Raw genomic sequence first — 22,511 nt, 5'->3', positions numbered from 1 at the left:
TAGTTTTTGAGAAAATTGATTTTTAAGTTTTAAGGGCAAAAATGTCTTTTAAATGCGGAAAATGTCAGGTTTTTTTTACACAGGTAACAATAGTGTTTTATTTTCATAGATTCCCCCAAGTGGGAAGAGTTTTACTTACTTCGTTCTGAGTGTGGGAAATATAAAAAAAAAAACGACGTGGGGTCCCCCCTCCCAGACCTCTTTAACCCCTTGTCCCCCATGCAGGCTGGGATAGCCAGAATGCGGAGCACCGGCCGCGTGGGGCTCCGCACCCTGACTATACCAGCCCGCATGGTCCATGGATTGGGGGGTCTCGGAAGGGGGGGGGGCAGCCAAGCTTTCCCCTCCCCCTCCGAGCCCTTGTCCAATCCAAGGACAAGGGGCTCTTCTCCACCTCCGATGGGCGGTGGAGGTGGAGGCTGCGATTTCCTGGGGGGGGGGGGAGGGTTCATGGTGGCATCTGGGAGTCCCCTTTAAAAAGGGGTCCCCCAGATGCCCACCCCCCCTCCCAGGAGAAATGAGTATAGGGGTACTTGTACCCCTTACCCATTTCCTTTAAGAGTTAAAAGTAAATAAACACACAAACACTTAGAAAAAGTATTTTAATTGAACAAAAAACATAACCACAAAAAAAGTCCTTTAATATTCTTAATTAACCATTAATACTTACCTGTCCCTTTAAAAGCCAGTTCCCACGCAATATCCTCGGAAATTGGCTAATCAGTTACAATGTAACAAAGTTGTTACAATGTAACAACTTTGTTACTTTGTAACTCTACCGTACCCGACGTCACTCGCCGCTCACCCGCCGGCCGCCGCATACACTTACGCTAAGTCCCCGCCGGCTCCCGCCGTCCACTCCGCCCACACCTGTCACCCATATACATGCTGGCACCCATGGGTGCCAGCATGTATATAGGTGACATGTGGGAGAGGCGGGGAGGGCAGAGAGAGTAGGCGGGACTTAGCGTCCTGCACGGACCCGACAGAGCTCTGAGCTATATAGCTCAGAGCTCTCTAAGCATCTTTGTATTTGGGCTCCAAGGAGCCCCATTGGTCCTTAGCAGACCAATGGGGTTCCTTCAAATCAGAAGGAACCCCATTGGTCTGCTAAGGACCAATGGGGCTCCTTGGAGCCCAAATACAAAGATGCTTAGAGAGCTCTGACCTATATAGCTCAGAGCTCTGTGGTCCGTGCAGGACGCTAAGTCCCGCCGGCTCTCGCTGCCCTCCCCGCCTCTCCCACATGTCACCTATATACATGCTGGCACCCATGGGTGCCAGCATGTATATGGGTGACAGGTGTGGGCGGAGTGGACGGCGGGAGCCGGCGTGGACTTAGCGTAAGTGTATGCGGCGGCCGGTGGGTGAGCGGCGAGAGACGTCGGGTGCGGTGGAGTTTCAAAGTAACAAAGTTGTTACATTGTAACAACTTTGTTACATTATAACTGATTAGCCAATTTCCAAGGATATTGCGTGGGAACTGGCTTTTAAAGGGACAGGTAAGTATTAATGGTTAATTAAGAATATTAAAGGACTTTTTTTGTGGTTATGTTTTTTGTTCAATTAAAATACTTTTTCTAAGTGTTTGTGTGTTTATTTACTTTTAACTCTTAAAGGAAATGGGTAAGGGGTACAAGTACCCCTATACTCATTTCTCCTGGGAGGGGGGGTGGGCATCTGGGGGACCCCTTTTTAAAGGGGACTCCCAGATGCCACCATGAACCCCCCCCCCCCCCCCAGGAAATCGCAGCCTCCACCTCCACCGCCCATCGGAGGTGGAGAAGAGCCCCTTGTCCTTGGATTGGACAAGGGCTCGGAGAGGGAGGGGAAAGCTTGGCTGCCCCTCCCCTTCCGAGACCCCCCAATCCATGGACCATGCGGCTGGTATAGTCAGGGTGCGGAGCCCCACGCGGCCGGTGCTCCGCATTCTGGCTATCCCAGCCTGCATGGGGGACAAGGGGTTAAAGAGGTCTGGGAGGGGGACCCCACGTCGTTTTTTTTTATATTTCCCACACTCAGAACGAAGTAAGTAAAACTCTTCCCACTTGGGGGAATCTATGGAAATAATACACTATTGTTACCTGTGCAAAAAAACCTGACATTTTCCGCATTTAAGACATTTTTGCCCTTGAAACTTAAAAATCGATTTTCTCAGAAACTATAAGGTCTTTTTGAAAAAAAAAAATGTTCCTCTTATTCCCACTGATCCCCTTAATATACCCTGGGAATTTGGTGTTCCTAAATTTTAAGCAGGCTTTGCTATTAACCGTTAAAGTCGGCGGGCTTTTAAATGTATATATTTTTCCTTTGAAACTTTAACATCGATTTTCTCAAAAACTATAAGGTCTTTTTGAAAAAAATATTTTTCCTCTTATTCCTTCTGATCTCCTTAATATATTCTCCAAATTTGAGGCTCTAAGCAATTAAGGGGGCTTTGCTATTAACCCTTAAAGTCGGCGGCTACCTAACATTGATCCATGCGTCAACTTTTCCGCTTGGGAGCATGGCCTTACGCATTAATTGCTAGTAGGAAATTACGCGTAAGGCAATAACGTAACAACCTGCATTACGGTATTCTTACGCGTAATTGCGTAAGGGCTATGCGTAATTACAGACATGAACCGTAAATAAATGTCTACGCCGTAAGCGTAATTCCGTAATGCGTAATAGCGTAAAATTATGCGTAATGATCCGTAAGCGTAGTTTTTTCCATTACGCCCAGCACTGTCTCGCTCCACATCACGTGGTCCCGCCGGCCAATCAGCGCCACTTTGGGAGACCTTATAGGGATAGAGCCGCCTAACGCGGCTCAATCTACCGTCCTATCTTGCAGCACCATACGAGATAGAGGAGAAGGTAGAAACCGCTCACCCCAGATAGAGCAGTGCCAGACCAGGGTAGCTAATCCCATGTAAACTTGAAGAACGAAGAAGGTCCGCACAATGCTCCTAAGATCCTTGGTCTTTATTTATGGACGTATCCAAGAAAGGTCAACACATAAATCCAGCTGACATGTTTCGGACCAACTGGTCCTTAATTATGAACATGAAAAGTAGATTTAAATATAAAATAAAACTGTGGAATATCTTAGTTCTTTTTAGGAGAAGGAAGATAGATGCAATTGTTTTTCATTAGTTTATTTTCACCTCTGGTGTCTTTTAGGGTGGGCTTCTACCGGCCCCCTGCAGCTGTAATGTCCCACGCTGTCCTCCAACGATCCGCCGTTCCCCGCCGCCGGTCCCGGTCTAACATGGCATCTCATCCAACTCCCACGCGGCGTGTCATTAGGAGCTTACTGCACAGGCGTAGTACAAGAAAACTTTGTACTGCGCAGTAAGCTCCCGATGACACGCGTGGGAGCGAGCACTATTCGTCTTGTTACATTAATATCAGACCGGGACAGCCATCGGGGAACGGCAGATCGTTGGAGGACGGCGTGGGACATTACAGCTGCAGGGGGCTGGTAGAAGCACCAGGTAAGTGTCTTTTTTTATTTTCAAACACTCCCCAGAGAACCCCTTTAAGAAAGAAAACTTTTGTTTTCTATAGCATTTTACTAAGAGGGCTTTTAGGTCCATTATAGCCCCTTACACACTCCTAGGAGTTGTGGTTCACCATAAGCTTGCTGGGGTACTACCTTTGGCTATACCATGATCCAGATAAATGAGATTCTTTCTGAAAACTAATTCACTTTTTCTTTAATGATTTATATGTATGCAGGTGTGGCACCAGGACAGCTGTACACTTATCCCGCCAGATGTTGGAGGAAGAAGAGGCGCTTGCATCCTCCGGAGGATCCCCGGCTTCGACTCCTGGAGATAAAATCAGGTGAGCCGTCATGTATGAGGAATATTCTGAATCGTAAAAGGAGTTTCCATGTTTATTTCTACATAATGGTATGCTATTGCATTCACCTGATCCTTGTGATGCTGGTAGCTCTTGTCTGAAAGGTTCTGCTCCAAGATCAGTGTTTACATATTTTGACAGTGATTCATAAAGTAATGATTTTACATTTTGATTAGCAATGATCCTATCAAATGTACATATTGCAGTCGGTCAGCCCTCCACTATACTATTCAGGTCTGTGACTTGCAGACCGTATTTGCCATATTAGAAAAAGTTTAAATCCTTGATGGTTACCCATAACCTCATAGTCTATGTAAATGAGAAAGACCAGGAGCCCAATGGTGCACTATCATTAGACAAAGTGATGTAAGCACATGTGTATAAGTATTATACTCACAAGGGTAGGTTGCAAAACTTGCAACCACTGTCTGAGCCTGCGGGAATATAATCGTCCCTGCTTGGTGTCCCAGGACTGTTAGTGCAGATGCTGGTCGGTCACTTTCATTAGTTGTGAGGACTAAAGGTCATTGGCCTCAATTCACTAAGATCATGCTGGAGATAATAAGGCAAAAGAAAACTTACCTCCACATAAGAGAGAGTTATCTTATCTCTTCATTCCTTAACCACTTCGCATCCAGACCTTGTTTTCCCCTTATTGACCAGAGCAGTTTTGACGCTTTAGCGGTGTCCCTATTCAATCAGCAATAACTTTATCCCTACTCACTACACCTAAATGATCTATATATCGTTTTTTTCAAGACAAACCAGGCTTTCAATGGGGGGTATTTAGTCCCAAGAACAATTTTGTTTTCTAGGCATTTTAATTGAAAAAAGGGAACAAAAATTAAAAATGCATTATTTCTCAGTTTTTAACAATTCCAGTTTAAAAATAAAAAGTACCACAGTTTATAAAACCATTCCACCAGTTAATGTCCCCCCTAATATAGTCAGATGTGCCCCGAGTATCAGCCCAACCTTCCCAGTTTAGCCAGATGTGACCCCAATATCGGCACCCCGGTATAGTCAGATGTGTCCCATGTATCTACCACCCCCCAGTACAGAGAGACAGTAACGCCGCCAGGATTGGCACCCCTCATTATAGGCAGTTGTGTCCCCCGGATAAAATTTCCCCCTTTATAGCCATATGTACCCCCAGAATTGCCCCCCCCACCAATTATAGCCAGATGTGCCCCCAGTATTAGGTTACCCCCTCCCCCAGATAATCAAATGATCCCCCATTGTCAGATGTCATCCCCCCCAGTTACCCAGATGCCTGGCAGTTTTTTTGCACCCCCAAACCCCCCCCCCCAGTGTGGGTAGCCAGATGTATGACCTCCCCCCCCCCCCCCCCATTAGGCAGCCCCTCCGTGCACAGATGCTAAAAAATGTAAATAAAGCCGCCTCTCTCACCTTACCTCGTTCCAGCGATGAGCCTGCAGCCTGAGCATCCGATCCCAGCTCTGATCTCAGCCGCGTATTGCCGGTGACCCGGGTCCCGGCTTGATGACGTCATCAAGCCGGGACCCGGGTCACCGGCAATACGCGGCTGAGTTCAGAGCTGGGATCGGATGCTCAGGCTGCAGGCTCATCGCTGGAACGAGGTAAGGTGAGAGAGGCGGCTTTATTTACATTTTTTTTAGCCATCTGTGCACGGAGGAGGGGGAGATGAAGGATCACGCTGTTTGTTACAGCGGTGATCGTTCATCCGCGGGGGGGGGGGGGGGGGGTCACTAATTGGCTACAAGGGAACATGTTCCCTTTTGCCAATTAGTAAGGCAACCGACAGTGCCGGGGGGTGCGCTCTGAAGCGCACCTGTCCCTGCACAAAAGGGCTTAAGGCAGATCAGTATATCTACGTGGCTGTGGCTTGGAGAGTGCCACAGCTGACGTAGATATACTGTAGTGGTGGGGAAAGTGGTTAAGTTACCTCATCTGTAGTTAAGTTACCTCCTCTGTAGTTAAGTTACCTCCTCTGTAGTTAAGTTACCTCCTCTGTAGTTAAGTTACCTCCTCTGTAGTTAAGTTACCTCCTCTGTAGTTAAGTTACCTCCTCTGTAGTTAAGTTACCTCCTCTGTAGTTAAGTTACCTCCTCTGTAGTTAAGTTACCTCCTCTGTAGTTAAGTTACCTCCTCTGTAGTTAAGTTACCTCCTCTGTAGTTAAGTTACCTCCTCTGTAGTTAAGTTACCTCCTCTGTAGTTAAGTTACCTCCTCTGTAGTTAAGTTACCTCCTCTGTAGTTAAGTTACCTCCTCTGTAGTTAAGTTACCTCCTCTGTAGTTAAGTTACCTCCTCTGTAGTTAAGTTACCTCCTCTGTAGTTAAGTTACCTCCTCTGTAGTTAAGTTACCTCCTCTGTAGTTAAGTTACCTCCTCTGTAGTTAAGTTACCTCCTCTGTAGTTAAGTTACCTCCTCTGTAGTTAAGTTACCTCCTCTGTAGTTAAGTTACCTCCTCTGTAGTTAAGTTACCTCCTCTGTAGTTAAGTTACCTCCTCTGTAGTTAAGTTACCTCCTCTGTAGTTAAGTTACCTCCTCTGTAGTTAAGTTACCTCCTCTGTAGTTAAGTTACCTCCTCTGTAGTTAAGTTACCTCCTCTGTAGTTAAGTTACCTCCTCTGTAGTTAAGTTACCTCCTCTGTAGTTAAGTTACCTCCTCTGTAGTTAAGTTACCTCCTCTGTAGTTAAGTTACCTCCTCTGTAGTTAAGTTACCTCCTCTGTAGTTAAGTTACCTCCTCTGTAGTTAAGTTACCTCCTCTGTAGTTAAGTTACCTCCTCTGTAGTTAAGTTACCTCCTCTGTAGTTAAGTTACCTCCTCTGTAGTTAAGTTACCTCCTCTGTAGTTATTTTACCTCCTCTGTAGTTATTTTCACATGCAGTTAATAAACAGCCTGTCTTTAACTCTGGAGTTATTTTAAGGATTGAAGAGTTAACTTAAAGACAGAAGAGTTAACTTTAGGTTTGCCTGAGGTAAAATGCTTCCTGAATACTACATGCCTTATCACCATGGTAACAACTCTAGAAGAGTTATTAAAGACAGGAGATAAGCTTAGTGAATTGAGGCCATTGTGACTAAAAAAAAAAAAAAAAAAACCCTATTGGCTATGAGCTATGCTAAAAAAAACATTGGTGGAGGTGCCCTTGATGATATGATACTACTAGATGTTGTATATATGAGAAGCATAATTCCTTACCTTCTCAGGACAAACCATTATTTAATGGATATTTAATGAATGTTTATTCATGCACGGTAGACAACGCATTTCATGGGTCTTGGCCCGCTTCCTCAAGTCAATACAAGTGCCTGTGGAACTTTTGATCATGAACTTAAAAAATGTTCACATTACTATTTTCCATTAAATAATGGTTTGTCACTAGCGGCCGCTACTATGACCACCCGGATTTAAAGTTACGCGCATTGCTATGTAAGCAAAGCGTGTAACTAAGGAAGGGGCACTGGTTACATAGCAACGCGCGCTGTTACGTAAGGCGTGCAAAGCGGCTTCTCCTTTTTAACGAGAACCCTTTTACATTAAACTGTGCTGCTTTAGCAGAGCTTCTTAATGAATCATGCCCATTGCCTCATCTATTAATATGTGACCACCTTTACGCCAATTTAGCACCCAATGCAATATAACTTTATTATAGCTCTCATTTGCATAAACTGTACCTTCCCAAAACATACATGCATCAGGCAATTTTGCAGGCCAATCAACTTTCTGATCTGGTGCTCGCTGGTAATGGCGGACCTTCGGACCCCCGGCCAGTGTCCCACCCAAGTGTAAAATGTGCCCAATGTTTTAAAACATCCCTTTCTGCTGGCACAATTCCTGGCCTCCTCTGCCATCACCTCAATAGGATGTGCTACGCACGTGGTGCTATTGTAGTGACAGTACATACAGATAGCGGAAAAAAATGATGACATAATGAATTGGTTGTGTAGTACGGATAATTACTAGATCATTAGTAGCAAAAACAATAGTATTTTTATTTTCAGTTATACAGCTTTTTTTTTTTTATATCCTTGCATCATTCTCTAATATTTGCAGTTTACACACTACTCAGCATTCTAAATGTTTTTTTTACAGAACAGGCAGTGAACTTTTGACCTGTCCTGAACTGTTCTCTGCAAAAGAAAAACAATACATTTAAGATAACAGCCTTCAGAACACAGAGCTCTCTAGACTTTGAAAATCGCAGAGCTCAATGGCAATTTGCATAGATAACTGGAGTTCCTTAACTCTTCCTGTACTGGAAACCATTGTTAGACTTATGTCTCTGCTCCTAATGCTTTATTTCTTAGCTATACTACACATACAGATCATTACCGATATATCATAATTTTTCTTTCGCTTCAGTGTCTCTTTAAGGGCTCTGCCTCTGACATACGAGACCCAGGTTTGAATCTCGGCTCTGCCTGTTCAGTAAGCCACCTATTCAGTGAGGAAACCTGGGGCAAGATTCCCTATTCCCTAACTATGCTACTGCCTAGAGAGCGCGCCCTAGTGGCTGCAGCTCTGCTGCTTTGAGTCCGCCAGGAGAAAAGCTCAATATAATTTTTGTTTTGTTTTTTCTATTTCAAGTAAATGTCTGCAAATCTAAACTAATTTTCAGAAAAGTCTAGCTGGACTACACGATCTTCTCTTGCATTTGATTACCGAGTCCACCCACTACAATGATGGGGCCACTAGTAAGTGGTGGATGGACAGACACTGGGGCAAACTCTGTATCCCCAAAACAGCGGGCGTCTGTATGTAGTGCACTGTGGGTTTCAGAGCTGACTGAGAACGCCTGGGGTGCATATAGACTTCAGGTAGTATGTATGTAGTAAAGAAACCTGGAGAAAAGTGTTGACTGAATAAATTCAGCTCAAGACTACTTAAAAGTTCCTATACACCCTACAGTGGATTATATTGTCATTAACATTTTGTCATGGGGTAACAAGTCGTGTATTCATCTAATATTTTGTGCTTTGTTTTTATACTTCTTACTAATGTCCCAAATGGGTCATAATACTGGGAGACTCATTAAAAAGATGAACATGCAGACTGTGAGCAGATGATCAGAACAGTCTGCTATCAGCGTTTGATTTATGGCCTCTTCAGTGTTGCTGGCTGTACTTAATGGGCTTAATGAGTAGAGTTTGGTTCCATCTGTGCGATCAGTTTAAATGAGAAAGTGCCAATGCAAAATCCATTTTAATTTGCTGGTTGCACAGTTACCCACCATCTCCAGAGTCATTTCTTTTATTCCCGGCGATTTTTTTTGTAAATTGGTCTTAAGCGTCCGTTCCTGCTCTCTGGAGAGGCTTGAAAATGATGTTGAGTGATGTGACTTAGTTTGATAAGCTTAAATAGGTGTATACAGAAATCTGTGGGGATTAATGATCCATTTTCTGCAAGAAAAGTGAGTTGGATTCAGGTAATTACTCCTTGTCACAGCACTGTACACATTCTTCTCATGGTACAAAAGAAGAGACCCGTGATTTCCTCCCACAAAGAGTGCGATGGATGTATCGGCCTGCAGTAACGGCTGTTTAGCTAAGAGATCACATGAGGCAGCTGTACGATTCAATAAAGCGTCCTTCAATCAATAAAATGCAAAAGGTCTTATCTATATTGTATATATTTATTCCTGTAGAGCAGAATATGCAAAAACACAGTATAATTACAGGTGTGACTGTACATATGTTACTATATTGGTTAAAAAGGAGCTTCAGCCTAAACAAACATACTGTCATTAAGTTACATTAGTTGTGTTAATTAAAATAGATAATGGGTAATATAATCTCTTACCCGTCCTGTTTTAAAAGGACCGGTAAATGTTTGTGATTTCATGGGGGCAGCCATCTTTTTGGTTGAAAGGAGGTGACAAGGAGCAGGAGACACAGTTCCAAACTGTCCTGTGTCCTGATCACCCCTCCCAGCTGCGTGCACTAGGCTTCAAATCTCAAATTCAATACGAAAAAAAAGCGGCAAAACAGCAGAATGAGAACAATCATCAGAAATCCCATCATGCTTTGCACAGCATCAGGGGAAAAATGCCCAGGCAGATTTATTTGATGGGGCGCAGCTTAGCTTCTGTGCAGCTAAAAATGAGGCTTGGGTAAGAAAAACAAAGTTCTGATGCTGTGAAACTGTTGAAGAAGCACCAAGCCTTTTCAGTGCTGCTGAGTAGATTTTTAGTCTGAAGGTTCACTTTAAGGAACAGTGTATAGATAGAATAGAGTACAAATACATCGTATCTGGTCATACTGTTTATTTTGTAGGACATGTACATGATTCTGCTGTCATCTCTTATCTTATCCCAATGGTTCTGCCTCTACAAATTTTAAAGGACACCTGAAATGAGGCATATGGAGGCTTCCATATGTATTTCCTTTTAAACAATACCAGTTGCTCAGAATCGCACACCTCAAACAAGCATGTGGCAAATCTAGTCAGAGTACCTGATCTGCTGCATGCTTGTTCAGGGTCTATGGCTAAGTGTATTCAAGGCCGAGGATCAGCAGGACATCCAGACAACCCACATTGTTTAAAGAAAATAAATATGGCAGCCTCCATATTCCTTTCACCACAGGTGTCCTTTAACTCTGCAACCATCTTGTGGTGTGATGAGTGGATAATATGAAGGTTTGGGCCTATGATGTGTGCTGTATTCGGTTTAGGGCTCGTTTCCACTATCGCGAATCTGCATGCGTCCAACGCATGCAGATTCGCACATGTAATGCAAGTGGATGGGCCTGTTTCCACTGTAGCGTTGTTGAGGTGCGTTTTTTTTCAGCGGTCAAAAACGCACAAAAGAGGCAACGAATTCGCCTGCAAGTGGAATGCATGCGAATCGCCGCTAATGTATTTAATAGTAAAAACGCATGCGTTTGTTACATGCGTTTTTACCCGCGATTTCGCGTGCGATTTCGCACCTTTTTCAATTTTATTTTGCCCTGGCAGTGTCATGGTTAATTTCGCATGGCACCCTGCCATGCGAAATCGCACGCGAAATCGCGGGTAAAAACGCATGCGGAAACGCATCCGCATGCGTTTTTACAAGCGTCGGAATGCCGGCGAAATCGCGTCGCAACAGTGGAAACAAGCCCTTAGTCACCTCACATTATCTTTGGCTCCAAAGCAATGCTGACAATGCATGTTAAAGGGAACCTAAACTGAGAAGGATGTGGATTTCTCCTTTTAAAATAATACCAGTTGCCTGACTCGCCTGCTGATCCTGTGTTTCTAATACTTTTAGCCACCACCCCTGAACAAGCATGCAGATTAGGTGCTCTGACTGAAGTCAGACTGGATTAGCTGCATGCTTGTTTCAGGTGTGTGATTCAGCTACTACTGCAGCCAAAGAGATCAGCAGGACTGCCAAGCAACTGGTATTGTTTAAAAGGAAACATCCATATCACCAGATCGACCAGCAGATAGATCCCTCTGTGATCTAATCTGATCAAAGAGGAATCTATTGGCTGCCTACACTGCAAACAGATTTTGAATCGATTTCACTATGAAACTGATTCACAATCTGTGGAGCTGCCACCACCCCCTGCATAAATTACCTGATCCGGCCGGCGCAAGTGCCCCCGGTCTCCGCTGTCCTCCGCTCTGGGCTCCAGCTTCACTTTACTTCCTGTTGGGGGAAGTTCAAACAGTAGAGAGCGCTCTACTGTTTAAACTTCCCAGACAGAAAGTAAGTGAAGCCAGCCGGAGCCAAGCACGGAGAAGGGACAGCGGGGACACGCAACAGTGGAACAGGTAATGTGTTGCAGCTACCGTCAGTCGTTGGGACGGGATTGATCGATTTCGGATGGAAATCAGTCGATCGGTAAGCGTTTGCGTATCGATTTTTCACAGCAGATTCGATCAGTGATCGAATCTGCTGTCTATCGGCAGAAAATCGAGTAAGTGTATGGGCACCTTTAGTTTATGTTCCCTTTAAGATTGCAATACTGAATTTATTGATAATAGATGTGCCTGTAGTATATGGAAAACCTGCATGCAGAGTTTCATATAGTCTTATTTTCTATCTGCAGCATGATGAGAGCCATGTTGAACTCCACAAATTGAATACACATGGATCTTGAAATCCGAGTTCATGTTGCACAGTCGCCCTCAGATGTTCTATGTACATGTCCCTCTCTCTACCCCAAGCTGCACATTCATAGTCAATCAAGAACATTTATATGGCCAAGACGCTAACCAACAGATACAGGCCGGGCGGTTAAAAAAAGAGAGGGAAAGAGAACAATCTGTAGATATGGAAAAACATCAATATGTATACTGCTTACTTTAGTATTTCTTTATCATTTTTTTTTATTATTGTCAAAGAGCACAGGGGTGGGGGTTGGAGGTGTTGGAATGCCCAGCTGTGTATCTTACAAAATGGGAGAGTGATACCTTTGCCTGAAGGCTGTTCTTGTAAAGTCCCGTATTCATTAGGTGATTTTGTAGACTATCGGGATGTCCAAGGCAGGGTTGTAACTTCTAGGGGAGCAGCCCCTGTGACTGCGGGGGAGGGGATGGGACGTTAGGCAGAGCTGTGGGTGCCCTCACTTTTTCTCCTACAACCCCCTCCTCCAATATAGATGTACATACTCCAACAAAAGGTGTTTCTGTGGATACACTTGTGGGTGTGAGCATCTTGATGGCCACCTTTGTTTTATAACACTTGCGAGAGATGAGCGTCGCCAAGGGTAGGCTAAAGAAGGGGTGTGAACATTGTGGGCCCTGTCGATGTTTTCTGGGTGGGGAGGGCATTAATTGTTACCACACCCCAGGTCCAAGGGAGCCTTCTATTCTCTGGGCCACAAAACTGGTGGCGGTGATGGCATGAGCATGCTGCAATTTCTAATAATGCATTTATGGCATTTTAAAAAATAAAGTAAAAAATGTGTAGTGGCTACTGGGAGAGTGCGAGGTGTGTGTGTGTGTGTGTGTGTGTGTGTGTGTGTGTGTGTGTGTGTGTGTGTGTGTGTGTGGCATACTGAATGGGCTTGCGCATACCCTTGAAACCTGTGCACAAGCCAGATTTTACGCATGCATTTTCCGATCCTGGCCATGTACATTGATTTGTTAGCGCCCATGATACACTAAAATACAACTCGAAGAGAGATCTCAAGTGTTGTCCACAAAAATGTTTCCAGATGTGTTATATCGGAATACACAAGAACACTCGCTGTATTGTGAACAGTAATATAAAGTCTAAGGACTTTAATATCACCCTGCAGATCGCACACCATGTAGGGTCACGTCAGGCATGACAGCACCACACAGTGTGAATGAGCCCTAAAGCTTTGTGTCCTGTGTCTACTCGATTTGTTTTCCAGGCTGTGGGTCACCCTATAAAATAAAAGTTTATTTCCAGAGTTTGTAGATATTCGGACTGTGCAGGAGGGTTTTTATGGACTTTGGCACTGTGTATGTAAAAGAGAATGCATATTAAATGTCTGTTTACATATCTTTGTAGCTGTGTACATATAAAGATGCAAAAATGCCATCCAATCCTTTGTGCTGACCCTGCCAGCTGCGATAGCAGGAGCAGGTGATTCCTTGGGGGCAGTTGTGTGCCAATGTCTGTTTCCATGGCAATGCTCAGCAGAAAGCCCAATTCCTAACAACTGTACATTCTTTCCTCCGTACCTTCCGTAGCTCTACAAGCATACAGATAACAACCTCTTTAAAAGACCTACAATTGCATAATTTTCTTATCACAAAAATGATTTGTCATTTTTTTTCCAGGAAGGAAAACCGTAAAGTCAACACTGCTTCATCTGTAACTATTTTAGGAAAATTGAAACCTATTCAGGGTGGGTAGGTAAAATTAAGCTTCTTATTCCATATTTGGGGTGTTCGGAAATGCAGATTTCCAAATTCAGAAGGAATTCTGCTTTATCATTTCTGTGGCATTCCACGAAAATCGGACTTCCTGATTTCCTCTAAATGTTTTTTTGTATTTGTTAAAGTGAATCTCCATCTATAAAATGAATAAATATATAAATAAATACATAAAATCTTTTAGCGCTGCTGTAATAAAGTTATATTTGCTTGCGGAGTCTCGTCCCACAAAGCCGTTCTGAAGACTTCCGGCGCCTGGCCCCGCCTCCCCTCCTCGGAGAAAAACGTCAAGCTGTTTACCACAGTTAATAGCTTGGCGGTTTTCTCTTGAGAAACGTGGTATGTAGAAATTGGAATTATGCAGAGTAACGTATTACTTGGGCTCGGAAATGTTAAGCTAGTCACAAGACTCGACAGTATTGGGCCCATCAGAAGACCAGAATGGAATTCGGAATACCGTGGAATTTTTAGGCCAATCAAAAGGCTCGAAAGTATCAATCCAAAAATGCAAAAATGTAACGCGGTTGCCAGAAAGAATTACGGATTACGCATAATAGCATACATCCTCAAACATTTTTACTTTTTCATTAAAGTGAATCTCCCTCCATAAAATAAAAATCCTTCAGTGCTCGTTCACACCAGGGGCATTTTCTGCCTTTTTTCAAGCGCAGGCAATTTTTTAAAGCGCCCACAAAACGCTTGTGCAATTAATCTCTATGAGAAGGTTCATATCAGCGTGGTTCGTGCGCTGTGTGTTCAGCAAAGCGGTGCCTGTACCATTTTTGGGGCGTTTTTGCTACGATGCAAGGTATATGAAGAGCGCTAAACGCTCACAAAACCTCTTTATGCGGCGATTGCATTCGTGTGTTTTTTAGAATAAATACATTGTATTTATTATTTTCCGGGTCAAAGTTGATAGTTCATATTATAGCACATTCACAGATGCAATATCTTGAATTCAGTGTTGTAATCCTCCACCAAGTGGAGGATTACACACCCGATAGCATACAGACTCACCAGATGTATTGGCCACTACTAGACAGGCTTCTTGGATTTGTGCATGGTTGGCCAAGGTGCCTCAGGATCCTGGTGTCACCACAGATAAACGCCACTGGGCCGCCTTCTAGCTTCCACATTTTCTTGCATAATACCGGCTTCTGCATCTTGCCTGTGTCCTTTTCACACTAAGCCAGCAAATGATTGTCCTCTCCTGCAGGAGACTGCCGCTGCTCCCCGATACTCAGCCGCCTCCCGCGGCTCCGTTACTTGGGCAGTGTGGGTGATGTGTGTCAGGATAGCTGGCCGGAGTCTCGTCCCGCAAAGCCATCCCGAAGATCCCGCATCGCTCCACTTCCAGCGCCTGGCCCCACCTCCTCTCTCTCCTCAAAGAAAAACTCCAAGCTATTTACCACAGTAAAGGGTAGAGGGTATCTGTTGTACCCTCTTGTCTTGTATACTTTGTATTGTTATACTCTGTATGCTGTTGTACAGCGTCACAGAAGATTCTGGCGCTATATAAATCAATAATAATAATAATACTGCTGAGCCTTGGGACTAGCTTAAAATTTCCGAGCCTCAGTAATATGATATTCTGCGTAATTCCGTTTTCTACATACCACGTTTCTCAATTGTACGTTACGCAATCCTACTGTCAATATTTATTAAATCACCGTATCGCCACAGGCACTCAGGATGAAGTGAGTGATAGCGTATGCTGCTAATTACTTACTACAAGGGTAGCCCAGGACACAGGGACACGGAGGGAGACGGGAGGCGGAAAATAGGGGGAGCACATCTACAAGATGCCCCTGGACCATAGACACCCCAGGTTTACTATATATTTTTATTTTCCCCCCTGGTTTTTGCCCTGTAATTCTAGGTGTGTCTCATAGTCTGGAGTGTCTTGTAGTCCGAAAATATAAAATATTTTTGTTAAAGCATGCATGAATTGGGGGGAGGGGCTTACTTATGGCATCTTCCAGCCCCCCGCAATCTTTGAGGCTCCTCAATTTCTTCTGGGTCTCCACCATTGGGCTGCTGTCGCCCTGCATTAAAAGCTTCCCTTGTGCGAAGGGAGATTGACTTACTTTTTATTGTTGATTTTGTAAATACATAGTATTTAAACATTTATTTTTTTAGCCCTTGTCTTAAGACCCAGACTACCGGTAGGTCCTTTTCAGAGCCCCGGGTGTCAGGCTAGACTTCTGTGCCCTTATTCAATTACAATTTCTCCTAGGAAATAATTTTTTTACATTTTGTTTAAAATAACTGTTCAGCAATTGAAAAGGTACTGTCAAAATTAGGAACCTTTCTCTCCTGCATAGTCAACCTCACATATCCCAGTTGATCCACCGGAAGGCAAAAAAGAAAAAAAAAAACCCTGGTTCAATTAACTTTTAAGGGGAGAAACAAATCATTCCTTACTCCAGGTGGCAGTCACATAAAATCCCTTGATCACTTAGGAGAAAAAGGGAATTCGATATGGCTCCACGTATCTTCATGGTCGGTGATGGAGTTTAGGCACTCTCTGCAGTTGATCTTCGTCACATAGCTGTTGAACAGAGTGCTGCCGTGAGCAAGGATATTTTTCCATACAGCACTTAATGGTTAGGGTCGCTGTAGTGATTTGAGTTGAGCAGGCTTGAAAATTTATGCTTGCTCATCTCCGGCTCTGGCCATGCTGAACACCATTCTGCAATACTGAAATGCAAAGTGTCGCCAGTGATTCAGAAGTGATGGGGGGGTGGGGGGGGGTTCAGAGAGGCAGCAGTGTTTGTATTGGGGGTGGGGGCTAGAGAGGCAGCAGTGTTTGTTTGGGGGGGGGGGTGTCAGAGAGGCAGCTGTTTGTGGTAGTTCAAAGAGGCAATTTGGCAGCTTGAGCGCCACCCAGAAAATTCCTGAACAATGCTGCCATAAACTTGTTTTTACCATTTGACAGCTCTTCTGGAGTGTACCTTGTCAAAGGCTGCCAGTGACATCTTGCTAAAATTAATCTTGTCAATAGCAGTCAGAATGTCAAAGGAAATTGCATTGAGGACATGTCATACATAGCATGCTATGAGTAATATGTCTGGTATGCAGAATTTTCAGAATTTCACACAACTGTATGTTCCGATCACTGTGATGGAGACTGCGGATCCTGTATAAGTGGATCCTATATCTAACATAGTAGCCGGCGATGTGTTTGTTCATCCGCTGCTTTCTGCAGCTGAAAATGGAACAATTTTCAGTTACGGTAAGTATAAAGCCAACCTTATAAAACATTATGTAACAGGAGGCCGAAATAGACTGAAAACTATTAAATAGACTGTGTATAAATCTCAAGTTATTTGCACATCACACAATGAAAAGCTAACCCATGGAGGAAATTGTGGTAGGTTTTGTATAGCAGAGCAGCTTGTTTGACATAATCTTGGTACAGTGAAAAGTGGAGGACAATGATATACCGTATATACTCGCATACAAGCCGAATTTTTGACCCCCAAAAAGGGGGCCAAAAGTTGGGGGGTCGGCTTGTATGCAAGTGGTGGGTGGTGGTGTGTGGTGGTCCGCGCCCCCCCCCCCCCCCCCCCCCCCCCCCCGCGCGCCTGCTCCTTCCGCCGCCGCTGCTATTACCTGTTCAGCCGGCGGCCGCTTCCTCTAATCCTGGTGCCCCTCTCGCTCTGCTCTCCATCATGCGTATTAGTGTATCACAGCAGCGCGCCTGGCGCTGCTGCTGTGACGAGGCAGGAGAGAGGGACACCCGGATTAGAGGAAGCGGCACTTTACTGGCTAAACTGGGCACTATACTGGCTATACTGGGCACTTTACTGGCTATACTGGGCACTTTACTAGCTATACTGGACACCATACTAGCTCTACTGGGGCACTATACTAGCTATACTGGGGCACTGCCTACCCATACTGGGCACTATACTAGCTATACTGAGGCACTACCTACCCATACTGGGCACTATACTAGCTATACTGGGACACATTGGGGGGATCACGCGGCCTGCACCAATCCAGCATTTCCTACCACCGGCTTATATGGGGGACAATCATTTTTCCCTGGTTTTTTAGGTAAAAGTTGGGGGGTCGACTTATATGCGGGAGGCTTATATGCTGGTATATACGGTAATTGCCCAGGACCAGTGGGTCTCCATGGTTTACTATATTTTGAAGGCCGTTTTTCATGTGGGCATTTATTCCCAGTACGCATTACCTGCTTATGAATAATTTCCAAACATTTAATTTTTGCCTCGAAATACCTAAAATATATTGTCAGATTTGTTATGTACAAGCTAATATGTTCCAAGATTTCACTCTAGTACCAGGGCTGTGGAGTTTCTGCAATTTTTGGGTACCTGGAGTCGTAGGCAGCGTTTTTCAAACTGAGGATTTTTTGTACATACTCCACAGCCCTGTCCATAGTCAAGAGGTCAGAGTTGGAGCAATTTTGGTCTGAGTCGGTGGTTTCATAAACGGAGACCGTTGGAGTCGGATGATTTTCGTACTGACTCCACAACCGTGAGAAATACTCCTTATGTTTTATGCTCTGCTTGTTGAGAACCTGTTTAAAACTAGAGCAGCTGTTTAGACAAATAGTCTAGTCTAAAATATCCCAGCAAATTTGCCTTTGGAACTAGTATTTCTGTTACAGTGGATTACAGCTGTGGGTATTGCACAGTCAGACTATCAAAATGCTTTATGACTCGCAGTAGAGCAGGAACTACTTCTGACGCAGGGCCAGATTTATCAAGAGTGTCTGAGACAACATTTTAGTAGGTTTTTTGAAATCCATGCAGAACTGTCTCAGGCATCTTAAGAAATCATTAGATAGTGCAGATTCCTTCTAAAACTGTTGTAAAATAGGAGGAGCTAGAAAGGTCTCTCTGCAGTGTGTGAGGGGAATTGCTGGTGCTGAGGTAACCAACACACCTGCTGTATTGATAGCAGCAGGCTCTGATGATGAATTCAGCAGGGGGGAGGAGCACATCACAAATCATATATAGCCTGCACTCTGCAATCATGTCTAGCCTGCAGTTCTAAATTTGTAGAACTGCTATCACTTCTTAATCTGCGCCACTTTAGGGATGGATTTGCACTTCTCTTAACTGTAGTGCAGCACTAGAAATTCATGCAAAACTGCTACTATTACCTAGGATTTAAGAAGGTTCTTATTATCATGCAGAACTGTTCTCTCCGTTAGAACAGATTAAGAAGAAATAAACATCGGTAATGCGTTGATAAATCTCTCCCACAGTATGTATAACTTTGATAAGTATCACCTTATAGATATTTGTTCTGTTGAGGCAGTGACAGGGTGCTATGACAATCTAAAGGCCCAAGTACCTCGCCTCTTCTCTTATTTGGAGCTGCCATCTTTGGAGGGTGTATGGTAGATGTCTGAAAAACATAAGAAGGTTGTTTATGGACTTTGTTGTATTTTAATTGAGAATAATGCTTGAGGGCGAACAACAACAAAAACCCTGTTTCTCAGTCAGACAGGAATTTGTTATTGTGAGGGGTCACACTCTGAGCTTGCCGCTTTTCTATTCAGCGGTATTGACAAAAGTAAGTCAATTTAAACTCTGCCTTAGCAAAAGATCTTTGTTCGAGATGTAGCTGAAATAAAGATTATACCATATTGGAAATTGATGCAATAAAGAAGCTTAACATAATGAAAAGAGGTGAATAATGATTTCATTATTCAGTATATGCAGCTTGGGGGCACATTGCTGAAATTGAAAAAAACAAATGTTATACATGAGAGTGCGCAGAAAGGAGCCAGGCATAGGTCCAGTACAAGCATTAATAAGTACGCATTGGAGGTTGAAGAGGTGCTATAGTGCAGTATATTCAGGATACCAACTTTTATGGTAATTTTCCTGGTTTTAGCATCAGAAAAACTTTATCTGTATATTGGTATGTAGCCCCGTTTGGCCAGTGATGCTAAGCCTAGGCTGTTTAGCTATGCGGAGTTCTCCTCTCAGAGCATCCTGGGAGACCAGGCATTATTTTCACTGGCATCGGAATTCTTGGAAACAAACATTAGGCAAAACTGCACCTGACAGGACTGATGATGTCACCACCTGTGATAAATGTCAGAATGTAAACCAGGGTCAGGAAAGATGCAACAAGGGGCAAACACTGACTAAATCCTTTATAAATGAATACATTTAAAAAATAAGCAGTTTTATCACTTACGTTTTCACTCCAGTTGCTCTTTAAGAACTTGACAGTTGGCCAATACACTTTCATGCAATGCAGTTTCAGCAGAGAGGACCCATATAACCCCACAAGTTCTGATGAGGTCTATACTCCTAGCAGGTGAGCCCCAAACTTGGGTGGTATCCTTTCCCCCAGCCTCATTTCCACCAATTCACACCAGCCATGCTGGTTGAGGACTATCGGGTCCTTTAAATGTAGAATGCCAACGTCCAACTATTGTCCAGTACATTCTGCCTCTAAGAATGTCATCTCATTTTTCCAATGGAAAAATCTTTCGTACCAGACATTATGTCACATGAACTGTGTCGTGTATATGGTGTCGTGTTCTTGTGTTCAATATGTTGGTTGCACAACTCGTCACCTTAGAAAGCGGATAGCCGAACATTATAAGGGAGCAGGTCGGCTAACCACACATTTCTAATGTGGCAAAAAAAATTTGCCATCTTTATCATGGCGACATGTTGTCTTTTTCCTTTCAGGTGGTGGAACGTAACACTAGACCCATCAGAGTAGGTGATTTGTATGAGACATTGCTCACCTGTGAGGCCTTCTGAATTTTCTAACTGATGGGATCTTAGTCGCATTATACAGACAGAGCACAGGAACACCGAGAGATCAAAAGTCTAAACCTATCAATCCTACCTAATAATCTACAAGTGTCCCTGTGTCAGTGCTTTTGCGCTACTGCGCATGTCCTTCACTGACAGCTGTTGGGACAGGATGCAGGACGGGCCAGGGGGCAGTGTGTGCTGTGTGTGTGTGTGCGCGGCGGTGACAGAAATAGAGCCCGTTTTTAAATGGGGTTAGGTCATGTGTGTGTGTGTGTGTGTGTATATGTATATGTGTGTGTATATATATATATATATATATATATAATGTGTGTATGTATGTATGTATGTATGTGTATATATGTATGTGTATATATGTATGTATATATATATATGTATGTGTATGTGTATATATGTATGTATATATATATATATATATATATATATATATGTATGTATATGTATGTGTATATATGTATGTATATGTATGTATATGTATGTGTAAAATATATATATATATATATATATATATATATATATATATATATATATATATATATATATATATATATGTGTATATGTATATGTATATGTATATATATGTATATTATATGTATGTATACACACACACACACACACACACACACACACACACATGTCTGTTTTTACTTGATTTAATGAAGGCTTTCCATTTTTCACTGGATCATGGTGCGGAACCTCACTTCTTCAATATCGACTATCTGGGATTGGAGTTACCTGGAGTGCACTGGTCCTACTTTTGGAGAGGCTGAGCAGACTTCTCTTTGGACAGTGGTCTATTCACAAAAGCTCAGTAAACGTAATGTGTGAAGGTTAAGTTTACTGGCATTTATACAGTTTATGTGTAGTGAGTTATAAAACTGTGTCTCACTTAATACATGCATTACTTTTGTTGCTTGCTGTCAGGGGTGCCTCTAGCCATTTTGTCACTCCAGGCAAGAAAAACCTGTCGCGCCCCCCTCCCCCCTGGCGACCCCCCTTCATGAAAATAAACATAATGCCGCAGTGTTTCACCAGAAAATTATCGTAATGCGACAGTGTTTCACCAGAAAATCGTAGTGTCAGCGTTTCACCAGAAATTACACATATAGCGGTAGCGTTTCACCAGAATACTACATGAAAATGCGGCAGTGTTTCACCAGAAAATACAGAATGCGAGCAGCGTTTCACCCAAAAAATACACATAATTTGGGCAGCATTTCACCAGAAAATATACATAGGCAGAGCTTCACTTTCATGAGGCACAAAGGTAGACAAAAGGAGGCACAAAGGGGCACAGAAGGAGGCAGAGGTGGCACAGGGGGACTGAAGGAGGCACATGGAGACAGAAGGAGGCATAAAGGAAGACAGGAGGCATAAATGGAGACAGAAGGACAAGTAGGGGGTCAGACATGGCACAAGGGACTAAAGGAGGCACAAAGAGACAGAAGGAGGCACAAAAGGGACTGAAGGAGGCACAAAGGGGGAGAAAAGGATGCACAAGGCACAGAGGGAAACCGTGGCAGCTGCCTGCAACTTACGCTAAGCAGGTGCAGCAGAAGCAAGTATCAGAACACCCATGGGGTGGGGCTTAGTCAGGGGGTGGGGCTTAGCACAGGGGGTGGGGCTTAATCGAGCAACATAGCACCCCCAGGACCAATGGCACTCCAGGCAAAGGCCTGTACTGTCTATGCCTAAAGGCTCCCCTGCTTGCTGTTACAAAAACACAGCAGAAGTGATGGTCAGATCAGACCAGAAAGAAGGTGGTTTGGTAATAGGGGGTAGAAGGGGTGAGTGCCATGTGGTCAAATAACCTGTTTCCCTGACCTGTTCCTCTTCCTTCCCTAAGAGTTCGCCTTTAAAACATGTGTTACGGCCCTTTCACACACAGTTGAACTGCATGCTCAGTGAGCGGTTACCAAGCAGCAGTGAGCAGTTAGGGCTTGTTCACACCACAAGAGCTTTTCTAAGTGTTTTGTGATTTTAAAAGCTCTTGCTAATGTTATCATATGTGTGTGTTCACAATGGAGCGATGTGATTTTGTAAAAATCCCCC

At 43.7% G+C, this 22,511-nt stretch overlaps 1 protein-coding gene across 8 annotated transcripts in view; it reads left to right on the top strand.

Moving 5' to 3' along the window:
• The window catches only part of DPF3 (double PHD fingers 3), a 318,642-nt gene that overhangs the window by 150,326 nt on the left and 145,805 nt on the right, over window positions 1-22,511 (top strand). For all 8 annotated transcript variants that reach the window (XM_068254103.1, XM_068254102.1, XM_068254107.1 and 5 more), the window contains exon 3: window positions 3,724-3,831. In XM_068254103.1, the coding sequence (XP_068110204.1) occupies window positions 3,724-3,831 (108 nt within the window). The remainder of the gene's footprint in view (window positions 1-3,723; window positions 3,832-22,511) is intronic.

The sequence above is a fragment of the Hyperolius riggenbachi genome, chromosome 9 (genome assembly GCF_040937935.1).
Source record: "Hyperolius riggenbachi isolate aHypRig1 chromosome 9, aHypRig1.pri, whole genome shotgun sequence".
Classification (NCBI taxonomy): Eukaryota; Metazoa; Chordata; class Amphibia; order Anura; family Hyperoliidae; genus Hyperolius; species Hyperolius riggenbachi.
Note: the sequence above shows the minus strand (reverse complement) of the source record. Positions and strands in the feature narration are given on the sequence as shown.